The sequence below is a fragment of the Notolabrus celidotus genome, chromosome 1 (genome assembly GCF_009762535.1).
Source record: "Notolabrus celidotus isolate fNotCel1 chromosome 1, fNotCel1.pri, whole genome shotgun sequence".
Lineage (NCBI taxonomy): Eukaryota > Metazoa > Chordata > Actinopteri > Labriformes > Labridae > Notolabrus > Notolabrus celidotus.
In genome coordinates this window covers 14,450,847-14,473,092 of record NC_048272.1, presented here as the reverse complement: position 1 = coordinate 14,473,092, position 22,246 = coordinate 14,450,847, and the positions used below count along the sequence as shown (strand labels likewise).

The 22,246-nt window shown below is 40.9% G+C and overlaps 1 protein-coding gene across 1 annotated transcript in view; it reads left to right on the top strand.

Moving 5' to 3' along the window:
• The window catches only part of snta1 (syntrophin, alpha 1), a 52,157-nt gene that overhangs the window by 7,223 nt on the left and 22,688 nt on the right, over nt 1-22,246 (top strand). Inside the window, exon 2 of the mRNA XM_034695453.1 lies at nt 5,459-5,644. Coding sequence (XP_034551344.1) covers nt 5,459-5,644 — 186 coding nt within the window. The remainder of the gene's footprint in view (nt 1-5,458; nt 5,645-22,246) is intronic.

Here is a 22,246-nt window from a genome sequence, read left to right as displayed (position 1 = left end):
TAAAAATAAAGACAATTAAAATGATAGTTCATTCAACTTTTAATGAACTTTGCAGCTTGTAGCAGCATTTCTGACATTTTTTAATGTGATAGTGCAAATAAAATGAAGGTACAATGGTAACAAAGTTGTCCATTGAAGAGGAACATATTTTTTTTTAGCACTGTTATGTAGCATTATAAAATATTAGCGTCATCATATTTCATAAATATGACATCACTTTTAAGTAAATAGCTCACTGTTGACGTTAATGTTAGCAGCTAACTAGCTCATTAGCTTACCGAGGCAGCTGTCCCTCTTCATCAGAAATTGAATCAGCCACGACGTGCTTCCTTTTCAGATGCTCGTGCATCGCCGTCGTACTACCATGGAAGGCAAGTTCTTTGCATTGCACATTCTTGGAAAAATGTTCCCAAACTTTCGAGCTCCTTAGCCAGCTAGCCATGATACTGTTTGGGCATAACTTTTCCGGTGACATCACGACTGACCCCGATTACCACAGCTGACCCTGATTACCACTAATGCGCATGTGCGTCAAGGACAGAAAGGCAGACAAGACAGCGGAAGGTACAGCGGCAGTTTCGAGAGAAAAACAAAGCTTCAAAAAGTAAACGAAATCGTCGACGACTAGTCGACTAGTCAACTAATCTTGGCAGTCCTACTCTGAATATTTTCTCATTTTAAAAGTACAACTTTTCATTTTTTTTTTTTCTGGTGCCTGGTTGTAATACCGTATTCCCGCCAGATGGTGGCTATAGAGCATCATAAACCTGTTTGCTAACAGCAATAAATAACAGAAGAAGAAGAATGCTAACTGCATTAAATTGCAAAAGAGGAAGATAACAGCAACAGTCACTGTGATTATCTCCGTTTCTGAATCTCACATTACTACACACGTATTTCCAGAGACTGAACATGGCTTTAAAATGTAAACATACACGCTATGCTGCGTCACAGAAACACAGACATAAAGATCGAGACAGACGCTGACATTGCCCACTACTAGCAGCACCTTGTCCTGCTGCTGGTTAACGCGACTGCCACATAAACAGGACTTTAATTAATGGGACAGGTGTGTGTTTGTGATTATTGTTCAAATAATTGTCAAATAGATTGTAATGATTGTCGAATATTATTTTGGCTTTAAATGCCTTACCCTAGTGTGTACAGCTGTCCACTTATCAAACAGAACAATAAAAACCAATACTCTTATGATCCTGGCCTTTGACCACTCAAGATCCAGATTGAAAGATGCTAGTGGTTCTTCAGGGTTTTTTTCAGTTGCAACTAAGTATAAGCATACTCAGACAGACACTATTGTGTGCGCCTTGTCTCTCCGTAGGCTAACATAAGCCTCTTACACATTGTGACTCCACAACAGAGCCAGAATGAAATTTTGCCATCACCTTTCCACTCAAACATTGCACCCTGAAACGGCATAATATTAGCATTATGGCATTGCGGAAGCACAACTGGCATGGCTTGTATTCACACAGCGGTGGCGCCACATGCACACACACTCAAACATGCACACACATACAGCCTTTACGCCCTGCAGGCACCCCCTTCCCCCCATTAAGCCTGTATTACTACCTTCCAGAAAGGATCAGAGGTGGTCAACTTTGCCCCACCAGTCCACCTCCATGCGTTACACATTGGATACAAGGAGTAACAGGGGCGTAAATATGACAGTATGTAGAAGCCAAGCGTTAGGCTAACCTATCGATTGGTTTCCCTTGCTCAGCGCCAGGTCTCTCAGAGTGTACATGCTTAAATTTGAACAAAAGGTGCTTTTTATTTAAGTAGATTTATTAATAGACACGACCTTGAGATGAGTCGTCTTGATTTTGTGGGGGTGCAACTCGAAACATATAACACTGTTTAAGTGACAAAAACACATTGAACAATACACACAAAGGCTCCCATGTACCCACACATTTTACCCATAATGCCACTACACCCTCAAAATGTAAACAGAGACTAGATATCACAAAACATATGACACTTATAATGATAAAACTGACAGTAGTGATACTGGTAGTAATACTAATGGTATTAAGGACATAAAGAGTTGATGTTCTTAGATTCTCTGGCAAGTTATTTCACAGGATACCAGAAGGAGCTTTGAACTGAAAAGCAAGTCTGCCAATTTCTTTGTTGGTTTTTGAGATGAGGAGGACAGGTTGCTGGGTGAGTCTGAGATAGTATGATAATGTGTAATAGTATTAGATAGTGTTTGAAGTAGGTTTATTAGAATGAATACATTTAAAGATGCAATGGAGCCAGTGGTAATATATTTGCGCATTGAGGGATAACCAGTTCAGAGTATCATAAACAGAGTGAGGATGAGTTTGGGGCGTTTTGGTATAAATCTTCAGAGGATGACATTAAGTGGTTGAAGATGAGTTTCAAAAGTATTCTGCTAAACAATATCTGAATAGTCAAGTACATGCGGCAGCAACTGAGTGACAATTCTCTGTCTGAAACTGCTTATGGAGCGATGCAGTATGTCTAAATAATAACTTACATTATTATCCATTGACTCTATGTGTGATTTAAAGGAGAGGGCTGGATCGATCCAGAGGCTGAGGTTCTTGAAGGAGGTCACAACTTTCGTGAATCACCAAGGCATGGTCTTTTCTCAAACAGCATAAAACAGCTCGATTTTTAGTGTTTAGAAGTAATTTAGTTGAAGAGAACCACTTCTGAGCAAGGGCAATCGTGTTTAAAGATAATATTACTGGACATATAAATGACTGTATCGTCATCGTAGAGATTAATTTGGCTGACAATATTGGGAAGGTCATTGAGAAAAGAGAACAGGAGAGGGTCTAGGGATGATCCTAGTGGTGTTTTGTACTCCTTTGGTTCTTTGGTGACAGTCAGAGATCCACTTCTACCTGCAGCTGTATTCTTACTGTTTGCTACAGAGAAAGAATATTTCTCAGATTGAAATTTGATGCATATATTTATGATAGTACCGCTCACATTGCAGAAGTTTCCCCCTCACCTCAGCTCTACTTTAAGATTCTATCAGTGCATCATGATTCACTAAGTACAGGTCATCACCTCACATCGAACACCCAGTCAGGCAGTAAACAACTGTCTGATGCCAGGGAGCGGTCAAGTAGCAGGTAAATCCCTCTTTCTAGACTTGAAGAGTAGTGACTGACATGTAGTCAGAATGTCTCCGCTCAGCCTGCGCTTTTTTTCCCCCCCTTTTTTATTTTAAGAGCACCAAGTTGTTGCCTCCAAAGCAAGATCCATGAGTTAAATCCAAAAGGAATCAGCCAGAGGAGGCAACCTGTGGAAGATGTATCTAAATCTAATTAAATGTAATCCTCTTTCAGATAGTTTCTCACTTGCCTGAAGGCCGGAGTCCAACTGCCAACTGACACTAATGGTGATATTTCTCATGGAGAGTCGAGCCAACAGCAAGTGGCAGATCCATCAGCTTACTAGCTGACCTTCATGAAACGAGAGAGAGAAAGGGAGGGAGAGGAAGAAAAGAGACACTGCAGAAGTTCATACAGGCAGAAAACCGCTGCTTATTGTCCTCATATGCTCTCAGGAGTTTAGGACTGATGCTATCTGTTAAGCATTCTGTAAGCTGTTGTATTTCAAGTAACGGTTACTTGACCATTTTATCGTACCCAAAAAGTTGCATTTTGCTACATTAACTCTGAGCAATATCCAGAGAACCAGGTCCTAACAACAACTGGACTATCCCTTTTATTTATGTACTACTCGGCTGGTAATATTTGGTGTCAGGGGTGTTTTAAGCTATTGGAATAGGTCCATTTGGTTAGCCCGGGGTTGTGCCATGGGTAGTGGGTAGAGCAAGCAGGAGGGAGCCTGTTCTTGGAATTCTATCACTACAACACATACTTGGACAATATCACTATGATACTGCACAGCTGAGCTTGAAACATGCCCAGTGAATGACATCATCAACACACCAACCCTCTTGTGTAAATGTCCGGGACGATTTCCCGCTTTGTTTATACAGAGGTTCATCCTCATGTTGTCACTACACACTCACAGAGCAAGGATTGTGTGCTTGATCTTGGCAGGTTAGAGCTTTTTTTAAACATCTGAATCATCTGATTCTGACATTTGTGGACTGATATGAAACTATGTCTAGACAATGTCTGGACATGTTGAGGACTGCAGAGTGGAAGGGGCATTTATAGTGCATTTTCTTATCTAGGACATCAAACTCTACCATCTTGTGGGAGTTTTGAGTTCATCACCAGCAATAAGATTTCGATATTAGGCGTGTCCTGGTGTCTGTTTAGAGTCTATGCTGTATTGACCCATCACACTTTTATATGAGAGGGCTTTGTTTGCATACAGGACAACGGTCAGTGTGCAAGGCAAAACAGGCTGCATCCATGGGGGGGATTTGAAACCTGCATTTCAGTGAAGCTAAAAGCATTGTCTTCTGTGTTTCTCTTTAATACCAACTTGTTTAAATCCAACTTGGTCGAAGCAGATGTCTGTCCAACATGAGTCTGGTTCTGCTCGAGGTTTCTGCCTGTTAAAGGAAGTTTGTCCTTGTCGCTGTAACTTGCTAAATGCTGTAAAGTGCTCTGCTCATGGGGGATTAAGATGAGATCAGACTGAGTCCTGCCAGTAAGATGGGACTGGATCTTATTCTGTCTTGATGTTGGGTCTTTGTTAATAATTTAACATAGAATATGGTCTAGAGCAGGGGTTCCCAAACTTTTCAGTCCGCGACCCCCAAAACATAGGTGCCAAACACTTGTGACCCCCACTGTCCTTTGAAGGGTTAATTGTTGCTTCCTACTTGATTTACTTCATACTTCAAAATGAGTTACATGCATATGTGGCTGTGTTTCCTGTGCTGCTGTGAATTAAATGCTAACCCTAACTTTAAAAGTCACCTGGCAACAAGAAAGGCAGAAAACTAATAAGATGCCAAAATATCCAGCCAGAGTCTGCGCAGTAGGGAATTTGTGTGTTTCCACGGTAACGAGTTAGCCCTACAGCGTACTGTCACGAGGTCCTACGTCGTGTCTCTCTACGGCAGCTGTCAATCAAAGCAAATCCAGAATAAAACAATTTTTTAAACTTTTCAGAAAAAAGTGGCTTTTAACACAAAACAGTCAAATAATAACTACATATCACCACAGCATACGGATGTGAGAAACATTCGTATGATGGGTATTTTTTGTTTTTTTTGTTTTACTGCAGCCCCATTCAAATGAATGGGGGAGACAGTTTTTGACCTATACTGCATCCAGCCACCAGGGGGCGCAGCTCTTTGCAGCGGCCTCACCTCGAGCCGAGCAAGATGACGTCCATTTTTTTTTACAGTCTATGGCTACATGAGAAACCTTAAATTTCAGAGGCATAACCATCAAAATTCGATAGCTAACAGGGTTTAAAATTGCTTAACGTTAAGACAGAGCAACATTTTTTCTTTCTTTTTCAACAGGTGGAAAGGAGAACAAGATGCCAATCCTTATCTCCAAGATTTTTAAGGGCCTGGCAGCCGACCAGACTGAGGCGCTTTATGTTGGAGACGCCATTTTGTCTGTCAATGGTTATGACTTACGGGAGGCCACACACGATGAGGCTGTGCAAGCGCTAAAGAAAACTGGCAAAGAAGTCATCCTTGAAGGTGAGATATATTTCAATCTGAAAAAAAGTGAAATCCAGTAATCACTCTGTGACTCTTCTTCGTCATCTCTGATCTTCTTTCTATTTTGTCTCTGCTTTGCGAATAAGGCAGTCTGCATGGTGTCAGGAAACTTAACTAGAACTGCAACAAGTCACAACTTCCTCTCTTGCATGACAAAGACATACTCCATATTTCTTGAACAACATGGTCCCTAGAGTTGGAGGAAAGCAGACTCTTATCTTTCATGAAAAAGACAGAGCACTTCCACCTACTCTGTCTGCACTCCACAGCTCTAAATAGACACACGGACAGAAACAATGGAAATTCTTGATACCTTTATATGTGTTAATACGTGTTCCCACCGCTGGAGCCGATCTCTGCTTAAGGGCCATGTATGCTGAGCTGAGAGAGAGCAGCAGTTAAATGGGAACTTTGATCAGACTTCCTTAGAAACATCTGAATAATGAGTTGAGGTGAAAGAGTGAGCGGAAACCAAAGGCTCAAAATCTTAGAATATTGTTGTAGCTCACACCTCTCAGCATCTCAGCATGCTAATGAGCGGTTCCCGGACATCAAATGCTTTTGACGGCAAACAAATACGCTTGAAGTTCAAGTCAGAGCTACAAACCATGAGTAACTTCCAGGGTGACGGTGGCTGTGTATAGAAGGTCTGCAGTGCAGTTAGCAGGTGTTTACATGTGTTTTTCCCCCTCCTCCTCTGGCTCATTCACATGACCTGTCAGAGCCAATTTTCCTTATCTTTCTGTCCATTATTTCAGTCGTCTACTCAGTGTGTTTGTGCATTCATGCAAGTGTTTGGTGTGCACATTTGCCTAAAAGCATCCGTCCAACATCAAATAGGAACAACCTGTTTAATATGAGATGCGATCTTTAGCTTTGAGGACAGAGAGACGGATTAAAAACAATCTTTCCTCTTTGCAAACAGATTGCATCACACAAATTCTGCATCCCACACAGAGCTGATGTCAAGTCACTGGGTTGAATTGTAAATTCACTTTGCCACAGATGCAGAGAGCATCTAAAGGCAACGCTTGATTGATGTTATTATTCAAAAAGAATATGTTTTTATCAGGAACCATCAAAAGGGCACTTTGTTGCACTGCTTTTATTATCCTTTTTATTTGTCCCTGTATTCCCTTTGTGACAAATTTGAAATGGAGCTCACCCACAGAGTCTGAGGAGAGGCCAGCAGTTCTGTTCAGTGATGTGAGTCAAGCAGATGCTACGGACCATAGGAGCTCTCGATGTATACATACAGAAGGAAACCCAGTATGTCCACAAGACTCTCCAGGAACTTCAAAAAAAAAACTCAGCTCTGAGTGCATTCAAAACAGAAAAATGGATTATAGTAGGTCCAATAAACTGAAATAAGAAGAAGCTAGTGAAACATGACAGAAACTTTCAGTTTGAGAAAAAAGAAACACTCAAACCAGAGTTACCAGTTTTCCATTTGACAGCATTTCTGTGGGTTAACTTGCACTGTGGGCCAGCGTCAGTAACTCCAGCCAGCCGAGCAGATACAGCTCGAGGCTTCAGCCAGGGGAAATCATCGCAAATCCCCCTGCCTTACTTGTCCACAGTCAGGCAGAAAAGTGTTGATATCAGACGGCTCAACCGGGCGCTGCTCTGTGATCCGTCGTGTCAGGAATCATTTCATGGGTTTCCCTTCTCCCCTGAGGACCTGAGAGAGGAGGGAAGAGACGAAAGAGGCCGGGAGGCTCACTGAGGGGAGAGGGTTGAGTGTGTGTGTCTGTGCTTTTTTTTTGATGTCCTGAGATTTCCTTTGCTGGAGTTTGTTTGAGTGTGTGCGTGTCTGCCTGTCTGTTCAGGAGATAGTCTGACCCAGAGATTGAGGATGCATATCTGCTGTTGAAACCTGTGGAGTATTTTTAGAAAGAGAGGAAATAAAAATCGGTCAACACTTTAGGGCTGTCAGCTTTCCTGCAGCCATTTTTAAAACAGGATTTGATTCCAAGGCTATTTCTTTAGCATCATAACAATACTCATGAATACATTTGACATGAAGTTCAAGCACAGTATTTATTTTGGTTTTGGCATTTTATCAACATACCCTGAAAACACAGTCAGAAACAACTCTCCTTCTTGGCACCACTGCAGTGTGAAAGGTCGGAGTAACACTCTCTCTCTCTCATGTGCACAGCAGCAACAAACAAGCCACCACGGCTGTGCTCAAGGCAGTTTGCATCGCTCTGTGGAACTTCGAGACGGCCTTGACTGAGATCAAGGAGAAACTGCCTCCATCACATTAAAATATCTGGAATATGTGAGCTGTAAGACTTGAATTTGTCAGATAAGTGCTTTCACAACGTTAAAGGAGTTATATTACAAGCCTGATTGGCATTCTGTGCTTGTGGCAGGTTTTTTTTTTATTCCTTTTAGACTCTTTTGGGAGTCAAGTGAAGAAATATTTTTAATAGCCTGTATTAAACAGGTTTCTGCTCACTTAGATCACTGCAGTTTTGATGTCTGCAGCAGCACATATGCGGCATTAATGCTGAGCTCTGCCTCATACCTTCATCAGTTTAATCAAGGTGAGGAATGTTCCCAAGGATGCTATGAGGTGCAGTGAAGGATGAGCTCTCTCAGTGAGTGTTTTCATCTAAATGGTTGTCTTCAAAGTTGCGATGTACAAGATTTAACAGTTAGATCAGATTTTTTGCCAATGTACTGCAGGCTGCCGCCGCCAGACCAATTCACCTTGGTGAATGGGTCTGGACCCGTTCAATTTATTTCCTTTTTCCAGGGGGCATTAGCAACGGCCGCATGCAGAAGTGCCCCAGGAAGCGATTGGTTAGACCTACAACCAATCAGAGCAATGCTGTATGTGATGTAGCGCAGCATACCAATGGAGCTAGTTGATAAATAAAACTTTTAGCAAATCCTGTCGGTAGTACAGCAGACACATCTGTCTTACAAATGAACTCTGTAAGCTCATTTGTTTGTTCTTGTTTACAAGAACAGAATACATCATCCAGTTTGTTCAAAATGGCTGCAATAGCAGAATCAACGGCTAAAGTGGCGCCCCTGTGTTGGCATCTTATCAAAACAACCCAGTTTCTAAATAAAGGACTATGATTGATCGGGTTTATCTGACATCAGCAGGAAATCACCTAGAATATTAGCAATTCAAGACCCATCTGCCAGTGAAAATGAGTATGAGCTGGCTGATGGGTCTGGCAACGCCAGGCTAAATGAACTGCATTCAGTATACAGTATAGCAGTCTGGAGTAGGGATGGGCATTCCAAGCAGAAATAATATGTGATAATCACTGGCTTCTATTCAACCATTATTCTTAATCGAGCAGGATGACGTGCTATTAGTAGCTGGCACTGGCAACGTCTGTCTCGGCCTTCATATCAGTGTTTCTGTGACGCAGCAGCATGGCATGTATGTTTACATTTCACAGCCTACCCAGTCTCTGCATTATCTCAGTTTCTGCAAAGAGCTTTAAGACACTCTAAAGCTGCCGGGGATACCGTATTACAACTAGGCACCTGTGAAAATAGTGCTTTCAAAATGATATAATATTCACATTAACTCTTCGATTTTTAATAAGTGAACGAATATTAGAGCATTCGAAAATCATGTTCCAAGACTGGAGGTCCACATTGGATTGCAGAGAAAGATACATTAGCCTGTTGTAACAGCCCAAATGATTGGTTTGACACAAGTCCTGCCTCTAACAAAGCAAATAACCAATCATAATGCAGAATTTGGGGATGCTATATGGGGTGGACAGTCTGATTTCAAAGACAGTGCCACCCCTTTCCATCCCCCTGCTTCCAATCATGAATATTTTTTGGAATGCCTTTGAATTGTTAGCATTGAGCAAGTGTATATTTGACAATATAACAATATTTAACCTATAACATTAAGACTCCTTAATCCCTGACTATTCTAAATGCAAAATAACGTTTTATATATAAAAGTGTTTATATAAGAAAAACTGAGCTGTCATGTTGGAAGGTGACCTAAAATTTGTAGCTGCCAGTAAAAATTCACTGCCCTTGGCAGGTGGCAGGTCATAACTTTATTTAATGGCTATTTGGGTTTAACATTTAATTTGATAAAAAAAACAAGACAAAGATACATTACTTAACCACGTTTTAAGCGCATATTTATGTAGAATATTTTCTTTCCTGTAGAATTTTCCAATCAGAATCACACTCTGGGAAATTTCATTTTCATTTTTAATTTCAAGGACTATGATAAATTTTTTATGGCATTTAATAACTTAACTTCAAGACCGAGGATACATCCTGTTGCCCAAACTGGTACGCTTAAGTGAAAGTAGCACAGCAGCTCTGCAGTTACTCATTAAGACTTTTAGTCGCACAACAAGCTTCAGCAGCTCACCCACTGGAGCATTACATTCTCTCCTCACACTACAGACCACCTTGTGCCAGCACTTTGACTCCTCGGATACATGAACAGCCCTCACATATACACACATATACACACATGTACACACATATACACACACACACACACACACACACATACACGCACACACCCTGGTGTCCTGACCTGTCCTTTGTAACCCATTTATCCTTCCTGTCTGCTTTACACCTCGTATATACGTGTTCTCGTATATGTGTGTACCATGTTACTGAGTGTGTGTTCATCCCTGTCAGACCTTGGTTGCCCAGGGAACAGACTTACCATTGAGCCATCACCACCCTCCCCACACACACTCACACACACACATTCACACACTTTCCTTGTTCCATGGTTTCTTCACACAGCAGTGGAACGCACCTCGTCTTTGCTGGCATGATGGATGTATTCTCAGTGAGTTCAAATTAAAACAGAGAAGAAACGCGGTGGGACGGTTCAGAGACCAGTGCTACAAACTAGTGCTCATCCAGTCTCTTTAAAGCTGCTTCATATATATCTGTGCACCACTTTCTGTCCCAGTTTCTTTAACTCAGTCATTCTGATTTTTCATTTTTACTCCATAAAGCTGTTAATAATTGTTTCCAGATGTTCTCACACTTCTTTTTTGACAATACTGACACATACGTCTTTTATTTTGAAGGCAACCCCATTAGAAATGACTCTATTCTAACAGCACTTTCAGTTGGAATAATAAGGTGAGCCTGACTGAGAAAATGTCATGATGACCCATGCACCTCTCCTCTCCATCCTCATCCTGTCTTCCCTCACATTCACACACACACACGCACACAAGCACACACACACACACACACACACACACACACACACACACACACACACACACACACACACACACACACACACACACACACACACACACACACACACACACACACACACACACATCAGGATGTGCCACATTGTTCTCTATTAAAACAAACACACACACCTAAAGATAGGCATGGAGTCGGCACACACACAGCCACACACAGCTACACACACCCATATCCAAACACACACTGTCAGGCCGTAAATGTCGTTGGAAGGAAATGAAGGCAGCTGTGATTTTATGGTTTCATCAGGTCTGTTGTATTTATCTGACCCTCTCAGGTGTTTACTGTTCCTCCCTCACACACACATTGATTATTCCATCACCAGTTTGATTTGAGTTGCCACAGGTACACAGAAGCAGAGGACCAGAGGGCATCCTACTGGGATACATACAGTGAGGAAGCTATTTCTTTCTTTTAAACAGACGGATTGATTTTGCACAAATTCGTATTTATGGTAACAGGTTGGAAAAGAGCAGGAGGAGGAGCGTTTTAAACATTCACACAACTGGGAGCTGCCAGTGCTGACTTTTTGTTTTGTTGTTCGCTGCTTGGCAACTGTATAGGACAAAATAAAATGAAAGTATCTGATTCAAATCTATCAAGTAAACAGGAGAGAGAACCCTGACCATGCATGTCTAACCCTTAATCCTTGTCAGAACTGATGCAAAAGGAAACTGTCTAGATTTATTAAGTCCTCAAGGTTTGGTTTGGATTTGAATGATGTTAGTTTTTCCCAAAAAACATTGCTTTTGTGTGCTTCTCCAGAATTATACAGGGCAATTTCAAACAGACTTTATTAGTCAGAGTTTGTTGTTGCATCCATAAATGTAGGTTTAAACTGTACTTTACGAAGAGAAAACCAGAAGCACGACCCAGCAACACTACTAACCTCTTGCCAGAGACTATTTGGACTGAAGCAAAGTGGTCTGCAGTCTGATTAATTAAAATGAGAAATTCTTTTTGGAAATCATGGACGCAGAAGACTTCGCTCTAAAGAGCGGAGGGAGCACCTGGCTTGTTATCAGCACACAGTTTAAAAGCCAGCGTCCATGATGGTATGGGGATACATAAGTGCTGGCATACACATCAGGGAGGGCACCATTAAAGCTGGATGATACATACAGGTGTTGGAGTAACATTATGCTGCCATTCGGACAACGCCTTTTCCAGGGAACACCTTACATAATGCAAAAGATGCCAAACTACATTTTGAAGCATGACAAACGCACAACTCTATTGCAGATAAGTTAGAGTTCTACACTGGCCTGCCTCCACTTGTCACTGAACATATTTGGCGGTTAATGCAACAAAATATAAGACAAAGGAGACCCTGAACTGCTGAGCAGCTAAAATCCTAGGGGACAACATTTCACTTTCAGAACTCCAGTAACTGATCTCCTCGGTACCCAAACAATTACAGAATAAAAGAAGAGCTCATGCAACACATTGGTACAACTTTTTAGAAAGGTGTTGCTGGCTTCACATTTAAAATGGGAATATATATTTGTCATAAAATAGCATTTTTCAGTCTCAACATCTGCTGTGTCGTTTTTGTCCTAATTTCAATTCAACATAGGGTTTAAATAAATTCTCAAAATCTGTTTTTATGAACGGTTTACACAACGCCCCGTCATTTTTTGAAATTGGGTTTGTGGGCGCTGCCAATGTAAAAAGAAATACTGTTCAGTGGACACAGGCCCTTATTGATACCAATGCAAAAACAGGCACAAGCCCTTGCATTAACCAAACAGAGAAATTAAAACGTTGATAACACTTCTGACTCAATTACCTTCTGTTTACCATGTAATACACAAGTGGCAACCTCCGGTCTCAAACGATGAAGCCCATGCGGAAGTGTTATAAACTGCAATACATCGAGAATCTGCTTGAGGCTGGCTGCAGAAACACCGTTAACCACATAGACACCGATTCAAAAAAGATGATCTTTGCAGCATTAATAAACATGTTTACAGCCTGGTTCAAAAAACGTCTTTGTCCTACGTAGCTAATTTCTCTATCGGCACACACTGTACGGGGGTGAATTTTCTTCTAACGTGACGGTTCAGAAGATATTAAGATTACGAGTTTTTGCCCAAATGAGGACATGACTGAATTGACTCCCGGTCGGGAACACATAGCTGTTGGCTTGGAGGCTCACACTACGTCACACTCTGCCTGGTTGAGTTCTGCATTTCCAATATGGCTGCTGCTGTCGATTGGCTTCAAAACAGCTCTCAGGAACAGATGGGTGACATCACGGATACTACGTCCATATTTTATACAGTCTATGGTATTACAGGATAAAGGAAGAGGTGATGCAACAGAATGGTAAACATGCCCCTGTCACAACTTTTTAGAAAGATGTTGCTTACATCAAATTTAAAATTAGCATATATTTTTTGTAGAACAATAAAAATTTTCAGTCTCAACATTTGCTGTTTTTTTTTTTTTTTCAATTCAACGTCAGGTTTAAATGATTTACAAATCCTCAAAATCCGTTTTTATAAACACAACGACCCAACTTTTCTTGAAATTGGGTTTGTGGGCGCTGCCAACGTAACAAAAACCAAACAAAACACTGTCAGTGGAAAAAGGCCCTTATTGATAACAATGCAAAAAAAGGCACAGACTCTTTCATAAACAGATACGAGAAATTAGGAAGTTGAGAACACTTCAGACTTAATTACCCTCTGTTTACCATGTATTACAGGATAATTCCAGATTTCAGGTCTGAAAACTCTCATGTCATTTCCCCACTTCGCAGTATTAAAATGTTTTAGCATTTCCTGGGTTTTGCAATTAAAAACAGGCCAGAAAGGCCAGCTTTCAAATAGAATACAGACAAAATAGAAATGAAAAGTAATGTACAGTATTTGCAGGAGAGCAGCAGGGATTTCTGTCCTCCACTTGCTTCAGCCTGTAGCTGAAGAACAACTGAAGTAAGCTTGTCAGATTGTTGGTTTTAAATCTTACATAATTAGCCATTTTCCTCTCTTTAATTCTCCCTTAGTCAAGGCAGGATCAGGAGTTTACTGGTGACCCCACAATGACTTAATTGTAATCATACAGGTTCTGGTGTTAAAAGTTCACCAGTGACTTGCATCAGAATGTCTTCAATAAAGGGTTCACTGGTATGTTCAGATGAGCATTGTAAAATAACGGTATCACCTGAAGAGCAGAAGGAGAAGAATACAGTGATCTCTCCTCGGTACACTAGTAAAGATGAATGAAAACAGACTGCTGTGTTAATGTTTGTGTTGTTATCCCATGTTTATAGTTTGGTCACTTGGCACCTAAACCGACTGTAGCAGTAAAAGGAAAGTTTTCTGTTGAAGAGAGTTTGTCTTGTTTCATACTGTTAGGTTAATTTTGTACTTTTTAGGGGTATTAGCTGAATGTCAGCCTGAATTTTAGCAGAATTCACTTGGGTATCCTGGGGGACATGATTTTCTATGCCTGTCTTTGCATTTGTGTGAGTGTGTGCATTCCCTAAGGAGAGTGAGGGGACAGGCTGAGAGAGAAAGAGCTAGTTTCCTCTGCCAAGACATTTTCTGGACACTGCTGCTTCTTTCTGTCCTGTCCTTTTCATTAACGTAGTAGTGCTCAGGCGCAGTGCACTCACACACATGGATTAAGTAGGCTTAAGTTGTGGAAGCGCTACTGCAGAAGTCTTCCCCTTTCTGGAACTTATTTTGGCAAGGGGGAAGTTAAGGATGGGAAAATCAGCAGAATCCCTAAAATTTTGAATTCCTACTAATTTGAATTGATTAGAATAGTACATAAATTGATTAAAAGATATTAGTTTTTGTTTTGTTGTTTTTTTGTTTAACCAGCAGCCACTTTATGAACTGCAAACCTTCTGCTGGCATCGTTTGCTGGCCACCAGCTTCGGTAGTACACAGTTGCAGCAAGGGGTAAGTCGGCACTAGGGGTGTGCCAAAATATTGATACTACGATATATCGCAATATTTCGTCTTGCCATACGTTATCGATACACTGGCGCCAAATATCGATATTTAAACAATAAACATACAGCCATTCTAAACAGATTCTCTCACACAAGCCTGCTACAGTTTCGATGTACAGAGTCACTACTTCAAGCCTCCACATGATGGCGCTTAACATGAATAAGAGTGGGTGCTGCGGTAGAGGTCTGGGCCCACTTGAGGAAATGTGTCTTCAAAATTCCTATGTTTCGTCTCATAAGGCCGTTTCAAAGTGGAAATCTTCTTCACAGCTATAGTCTCCTGGCATATTAAGCACATGGGTCTTGTACATGCAAAAGTTTCACTCCATTCTTCCTTCAATTGCAGATTTTCACCGTCCACTTTTCTTTGAGCAGCGAACTTAAAACATGCCATTTTCGTGCATTCTAGGGTCATACAGTGCCAATTTGCGAACTGCTCCATAAATGAAAGTGAAAGTTAAAAATTGCACTTGCAGCAGTGAACTCTAAGTGACCCAGTAACATGCTGTCTGCGTTTCGTTGGCATGGAGACAAGTTGCGGTATACACCAAAATATGGACGTAGTATCCGTGACGTCACCCATCTGTTCCTGAGAGCTGTTTTGAAGCCAATCGACGGCAGCAGCCATATTGGAAATGCGGAACTCAACCAGGCAGAGTGTGACGTAGTGTGAGCCTCCTAGCCAATAGCTATGTGTTCCCGACCGGGAGTCACGTCAGTCATGTCCTTATTTGGGCAAAACTCATAATCTTAATATCTTCTGAACCGTCACGTTAGAAAAAAATTTACCCCCCCGTACAGTGTGTGCCATTAGAGAGATTAGCTTCGTAGGGCAAAGACGTTTTTTGAACCAGGCTGTAAACATGTTTATTAATGTTGCAAAGATCGTCTTTTTCCCATTCATGTCTATGTGGTTTCCGGTGTTTCTGCAGCCAGCCACATATGGTCCATATGTGCAGTAGATACTTTGTTTTATTTGGCTGTCGTTCATGTGAAATTGATTGACAATGTTTTGTAATTTCTATGAAATGGATTCAGTGCAATCAATAAATTCTGAATTTATTCAGTGACACAGATATCGTGATGTATCGTAGATGATATTTCTTGCAATATATCGAATATCGCAGAATCGCTGTATCGTGATAGTATCGTTATCGTTAGCAAAATATCATGATAGTATCGTATCACGAGGAACCTGGTGATACCCAGCCCTAGTCGGCACTAGCTAGCCGGTCAAGCTGCTCACTTAGCAAGCTAGCTTTTGGTGTCGCTAATTTATGTCTGTCTAGCAGCAAGAAATTCAGTCAGGTTCTGAAGAAGTTGCTAACTGCACCACTTTACAAAACTCCTGGCCAATTCTGAACAGGCACAAAGATCATCAAGATACATGCCTGTTTCATTTTGATATACCTGCACCCCAAGACACTTTACAAACAGAGCAGGTCTAGACCATAGTGTATGTTATATTATTAACAAAGACCAAACATCAAGACAGGGTAAGATCCAGACCCATTTTACAGACAAGACTCAGTCTAATCTTGTCTGAATCCACTTTGCAGCATTTAGCAAGTTACAGTGGCAAGGAAAAACGTCCTTTAACAGGCAGAAACCTTGAGCAGAACCAGACTCATGTTAGACAGCCATCTGCCTTGACCAAGATGGGGTTGGAAAGAGAGACAGAGAAGATGAAGAGCGAGAGATGATAGTGGTGAGATGAATAGTAGTGGTTGAAGCAGCTGGATTCTGGCACCTCCACAGCAGCAGACCGTCTACTGCAGCGATCCAGAGGAATTTCGAGACAAGGGAGCCCAGGGACTCCAGAAGGGTCTATGGTTAGTAACTTTAATGGGACAGTGAGAGGTGAAGTAAGTGATAGGCACAGAGAGGAGAGAGTGGGAAAGCTAGGATCTCAATGTGTCAATAATAAATAATGAATCCTTAAATATGCACCTCAATGTCACAAGATAATTGAGAATCTGTTTGAATAAAATAATTGATTTAGGATTGAATTGTGAGATATTGAAAGGTTCACATTTCTGGATGAGGGTTTGTGTTTTTTGGGACATGTTTTGCACCAGCTCTCCTGATTTTCTATGACTCACATTGGACCATTGGCTGATGTTTAAGCATGAACTATTGATCAGCTTTTTGTACAAAGTCCAACACCTCTGTGAAAAGTATGCCACATTTGGAAAGAATAATCAAAGGTGGAAGGTCAGAGGGCTGATTCGTTGACACATGAACATTGGTAACTTCTTACAAGGCAGTGAATCTCTATGTGATCAGTTTCTATTTTCCTGTGGATTGCTCATTACTTTGAATCATCTAATTATGCCTTTCATGCATGCTGTATGTCAAATCTAAGCTCCATTATCTCTCTTAATATTGATCAGTCCTAGTGGACACAGTGGTTGAATGTTTGACTGTGTTTAGTATAAATGTGAGTCCACCATGTCTCAGGAAGTGAGCGCATTAAAACAGCTTGAAAACTGTCAGAATGCAAAAATTCAATATGCACAAGCAGGAGTGTGTTTCAGGAGTGCCCGAGGTGAGATTAGGTTTGAAGAGGTTCATTTGGGTCGCTGATGAGTGTTCACTGAAGGATGCTTTGTCAGCGTTCTCAACAAGAGCTAACCCCAAACCTAATCTCTCTCTCTCTCTTTCTCTCTCCTTTTCTCTCCCTTTCTCTCACACTTGCACATTAACACAACTTCTGCACCTCCCTGTGCAACACTCTTAAAGTGACTGCATTGCATTCATGCAGACTCTGTGTTGGTCTGCAACAGCACAGATGTAGTCACTTAAGATCAGACTCCTATGTTAATATTATCCAAGTTATCCAGTTATTGCTGCAAGGATGGGACAGGCAGCTCTTCAGAAAACCAAAGACTGCAGATTAGCGGTTTCAGTTACATTTTGCTTTGATGGCTAAAAAAACCATATACCTTATCTCCAATCTAGCTCTTCAAGGACGTGTGGATACAGCCCTTCACAAGAAGATACATACCATTAAGTCTTTTTAAGCAAGGCCAGCAGAGAGATACTCTCCAGCCCTATCTTCCCACACTGATTCAAGTCTGGTTTAGAGAGTGATTTATGGAATATAATGACTTGGGGGAGTTAGTTTTTAAAGGCCTCATTGGGACACAGCGGGCTGCTGGTGAGATTGTCAGCACCATTTATTCTTTGTATAAAGTTCATTCTGTTTAAGTTCAGCAAGCGCTCTGTTTGCATCAGTCCTTTGCTGTACACTGTAAACAGACACATAACACATGATGTTACAAGAAGCACACATGTTCTTCCTGCTCCTCTGAAGGGTGACCTTTGTCACCTTTGGACCGCACCAGACGAGTAGCCTTGGAGGCCAGTGAGACTTTCTTCATCACAGTTTGCAACTGTAAATTCCCAGCCTGTATCTTAGCGCCAAGCTGACTCGGCCCAGTCAGGGGTGTGAGTTCATGTTACTGCCTATTAGCAAATCTATTCAACTGCTTGGGGGCAGCTGCATGGCTCTATGCCTTTAACACTTGCACAGGACTCCCCAAATCTTCTGAAATTTTGGGGGGTTGGACTTCCTGTGTAAATGCAAATGGACACATTTTTACGAGTGAAATTTCTGCATGAAGTTAGAGTGAGCTGATGTAAGAATGAAACAGGAATGTTTGGGAAGTATGTGTAGTAGTCAGAGCAGAGCTGATGACCATTATACTATGGAAGCAGTGCCATGTAACTGGTTGAAGAAGCAGAATCAAGTAAAGCTGTCCACACATCCGTCTGTGTGTATATATTATAGATGCAAAAATACTCATAAAAGCGTAAGTCTCTTTTGCTTCATTCACCATCATGTTGCAAAGTTTACACTGTGGCTGATTTTGATGTCATGCCTCAGAAGCTGAGACCCTCCACCACCACCAATCATAGCCCCCTTGTCCTTGTCCAGCAGTGAAGACTTCATACTGTTGGAAGTATTCCTAAAACTTCTAGAAACTCTCAGGGGTGATTTTAAAGAGGCACTTGTTTGTCTTTTTTATGTCCACTTGTTTCTCTAGGAATGCACAGCCCCCCCTGAGAGTATACAAACACTAGGAAACTTAGAAAGAGAAGTGCCCCCCATTACTAAGACTGTTTTAAATGTCTGAAATGTTTTAGTGTTGCTAATTTGAAACAGACTTAAAACTGGTGTTCAAGATTGTAATCTCACCAGCAAAGAGTTTTCTGAGGTTATAGATCACCGGATGAGGTTGGGTCATCTTCCCATAGATGTCAAAATATTTGACTTCAACCGGTGGAGTTGTCATCTGCTGGCATTTGGGAAGAACGCAAGTTTATGGCGCTGTCATATTGGTGTCACTTAAAACTGGAGACTCTACTCACTTCTTTCATGAAGTCAGAACAAAGTACAAAGCTGATGATTTCCATCTATTCCCATAAACATTTTTATTTCAGATTGCAGCCTCGTATTCAACAGCTCCATCACTAAGCAATCAGACATTTCTCAAATTGTCTCTAACTTCATTCACAGCTTGCAACAAACTTTGCATCCGACCCTTCTCGCACAGTGTGACATTCTTTAAACGTACTTGACCGTTGTTGTTCTGAAGTCTAAGGGACAGCTGTGTCAGAAGCTGTTGTCTGCATCACTAGAATGCTGTTTTTTTTCTCTCTCTCTTCTGACTCGGACCTACAGGATTAGTACATTTCATTCTGTCCCCAAACATCGCTTGGATAGCTTGTCATGCTGGATTGCTACAGTCACTTGTGTGTCCTCTGCCACAGGGGCTCAGTCTGCTGTCTTTGTCACATTCCTTGCTTTGCTGACTTTTGCTGCAACCTAATGAAATATGTTTTTGAAAGGCAGCAGAGAAAAATTCCCTTGGGTTTTTTTTCCAGCCCAAATGGCTTGTCAGTGGTAGAGGAGTAGTGTCCATAAGACATTGTCTCAGTGATATCTGTTACTGATAAAAGGACTTCTCTCAGAACTGGAGAAGCAATCAGCTCTGATTGGATATGCCTTTATAATTTTGTTCTTCCTCTTAATTTGAGCTGCCTGTCAATGTAATTGCTAGCTAAGAATTATTTCTGCATGTGACAAAATTCCAGTGTGACTCAGATTAAATCAAATAAGGGTGTTTTACTGATGTCTGTGCACAATAAATACACACACGGTACATGTGTGTATGGTATCAAGTTCTTATTAAGAGGTTTTCTGGCTCAAAATGTAGAGGCTACTTCAGTTAGAATATAAATGTATGGGACCTCTCCTGCCTGCACTAACCTACAGTTGTTCCACTGACATGCATGTAGTACTTTATCATCTAATTAAAACTTTCAGCCCTGTGCTTCTCTGACAGTATAATTATTACTTAAAAAAATAAAGCCTTCCCCTTGAAGCCTGACTGAACCCCTCAGACACATCCTCCACTTTCCTACAAAGCTGCTTCTCCTCTGGTCTAATAGTCCCCATTAAAGACACATTTTCTCTCGGGACTTCTGTAACTGTAAAGAGATAAAGGCTCCTCTTAATTTTTTGATAAATCATTATTGAGATATAGCAATGTTTTGAAGAGCAGTTCAGTGCAGAGAAAAGATCTAATAAGTCTTACAACAAGATTAAATCTAATTTTACTTTTTGGATCAGCTACTAACTTCCATTGATCCAGAGTGAGTCCTTTTTTGAAGATTAAAACTTTGTATGTGGCGGTTTGTCTTTAATACACAAGATAATGTCGCCTGTGTATTTTCCAGTGTGCTGAAACTGACAGAGAATAACTGACTGCTTCTTATCTGCATGCTTTGTTTTTTTATCACTGCAGATTTAATGCCAGAAGTTCTGTCGCAAGCTCACTTGGCGTTCCTACCAAATGTGACAGACAGTGTTGTGCCAGTTCACACTTAATATGAACTAGTTCAAAGTTCAATTCACACAGTTTAAAATGAACTAGATCACATTCATATTTTTTTCCCCATTCTTTTTAAACTAAGTTCATGGTCCAAAAAATTAACTTTTTCAAATTCTTCTTTTTTTTTAGCTGTGCCTTGGGCTGGGCGATAATTTGATAATGGCAATTACCGGGATGCTTTCACTGCACTGTAGGAAACAATATCACACCACCCGTAACCCTTAGTAACCTCACAGGGGGTGCACTACTCAAAACAATACTCTATAAACTGATACACAGATTACAATTTGATATATCTTTGTTGCAAATTTAAATCAAATCATGCAAATACCTCAACCTGAGAAAAATAATCTACAAAGTAAAACTTCACAAAAATCTCATCTTACACAAAAGACCTGCTTCCTGTTAGCACTGTCAAAAATGATGGATTCAGTGATAATTATCGATATTGATTGATACGAAAATTTTACTGTTAACATATTTTTTTAATATCGCCTAGCTGTACCTACCTTATATTATTTTTCAGTGGAACCTCTTATGCTTCAGTCCCTGGCCCTCAATCACTGACATTTCCTAAACTACATGAATTACTGTATTCTACTATAGAATCATAGACAGACATTCTATTTAAGAAACAAGAAAATCCCAATTAAACTCAGGAAAATTTGCAGTCACAATCCCCTAAAATAAAAGGGCTAAGGGTAAAGAAACACTGAACTATTCCTCATTCTGAAAAAGATACACCTGAAACAATACAAGTTTGTAGTTTGTACAGATCTGTCTTGATTCTGTCATGAAACATGTGGATTACTAATCACATTAGCCATACCGTATGCCTGTCTGGTGCCGTAAATCTGACCTCAGCACTTTAGTAACTACCATTCCCATTCTATTTCCTCTTCATGATTTGTGACCTGAGCGGTTCAGTTCAACATTCACCAAAATATGAGCGTGTTCAATAATCACGTTCATTTTTGCGCGTTCATGCACAACACTGGTGACAGAACATATACCCACTTGTGAAAGTGATATAACAATAAGTGGTTCTGTGATTTTTCTCACCTTGATGCGAGTAAGTGTAGCCCCTTCAGTCTGCACAGTTCTTTTCTAGGTGAGGAGTTCAGTTAAGGCATCTCTACATTAATCAGGGTCAGAAGCTGTTTTAATGCCTTCTGGCAGAAAACCTGCAGGTCTTTACAGGACACAAGAATGTGTCTCATCTTATTTACAACGTAAATGGACTGGATTATAAAGTTCTATCCTCAATCCTCTAACCAATCAAAGCGCTTTTACATTACGTCATGCACACCCCTTCACACCACATACACACACTAATGGCACAGGTAGGGAAACGCCTGCAGAGAAGCAGCAACTTGGATACCGTTCCAAATACTGCATTAGTGGGCGAAGTCCTTCATCTTCTACCTCAGAGAAAGGTTAATCATCAGGTGCTGTAAATTC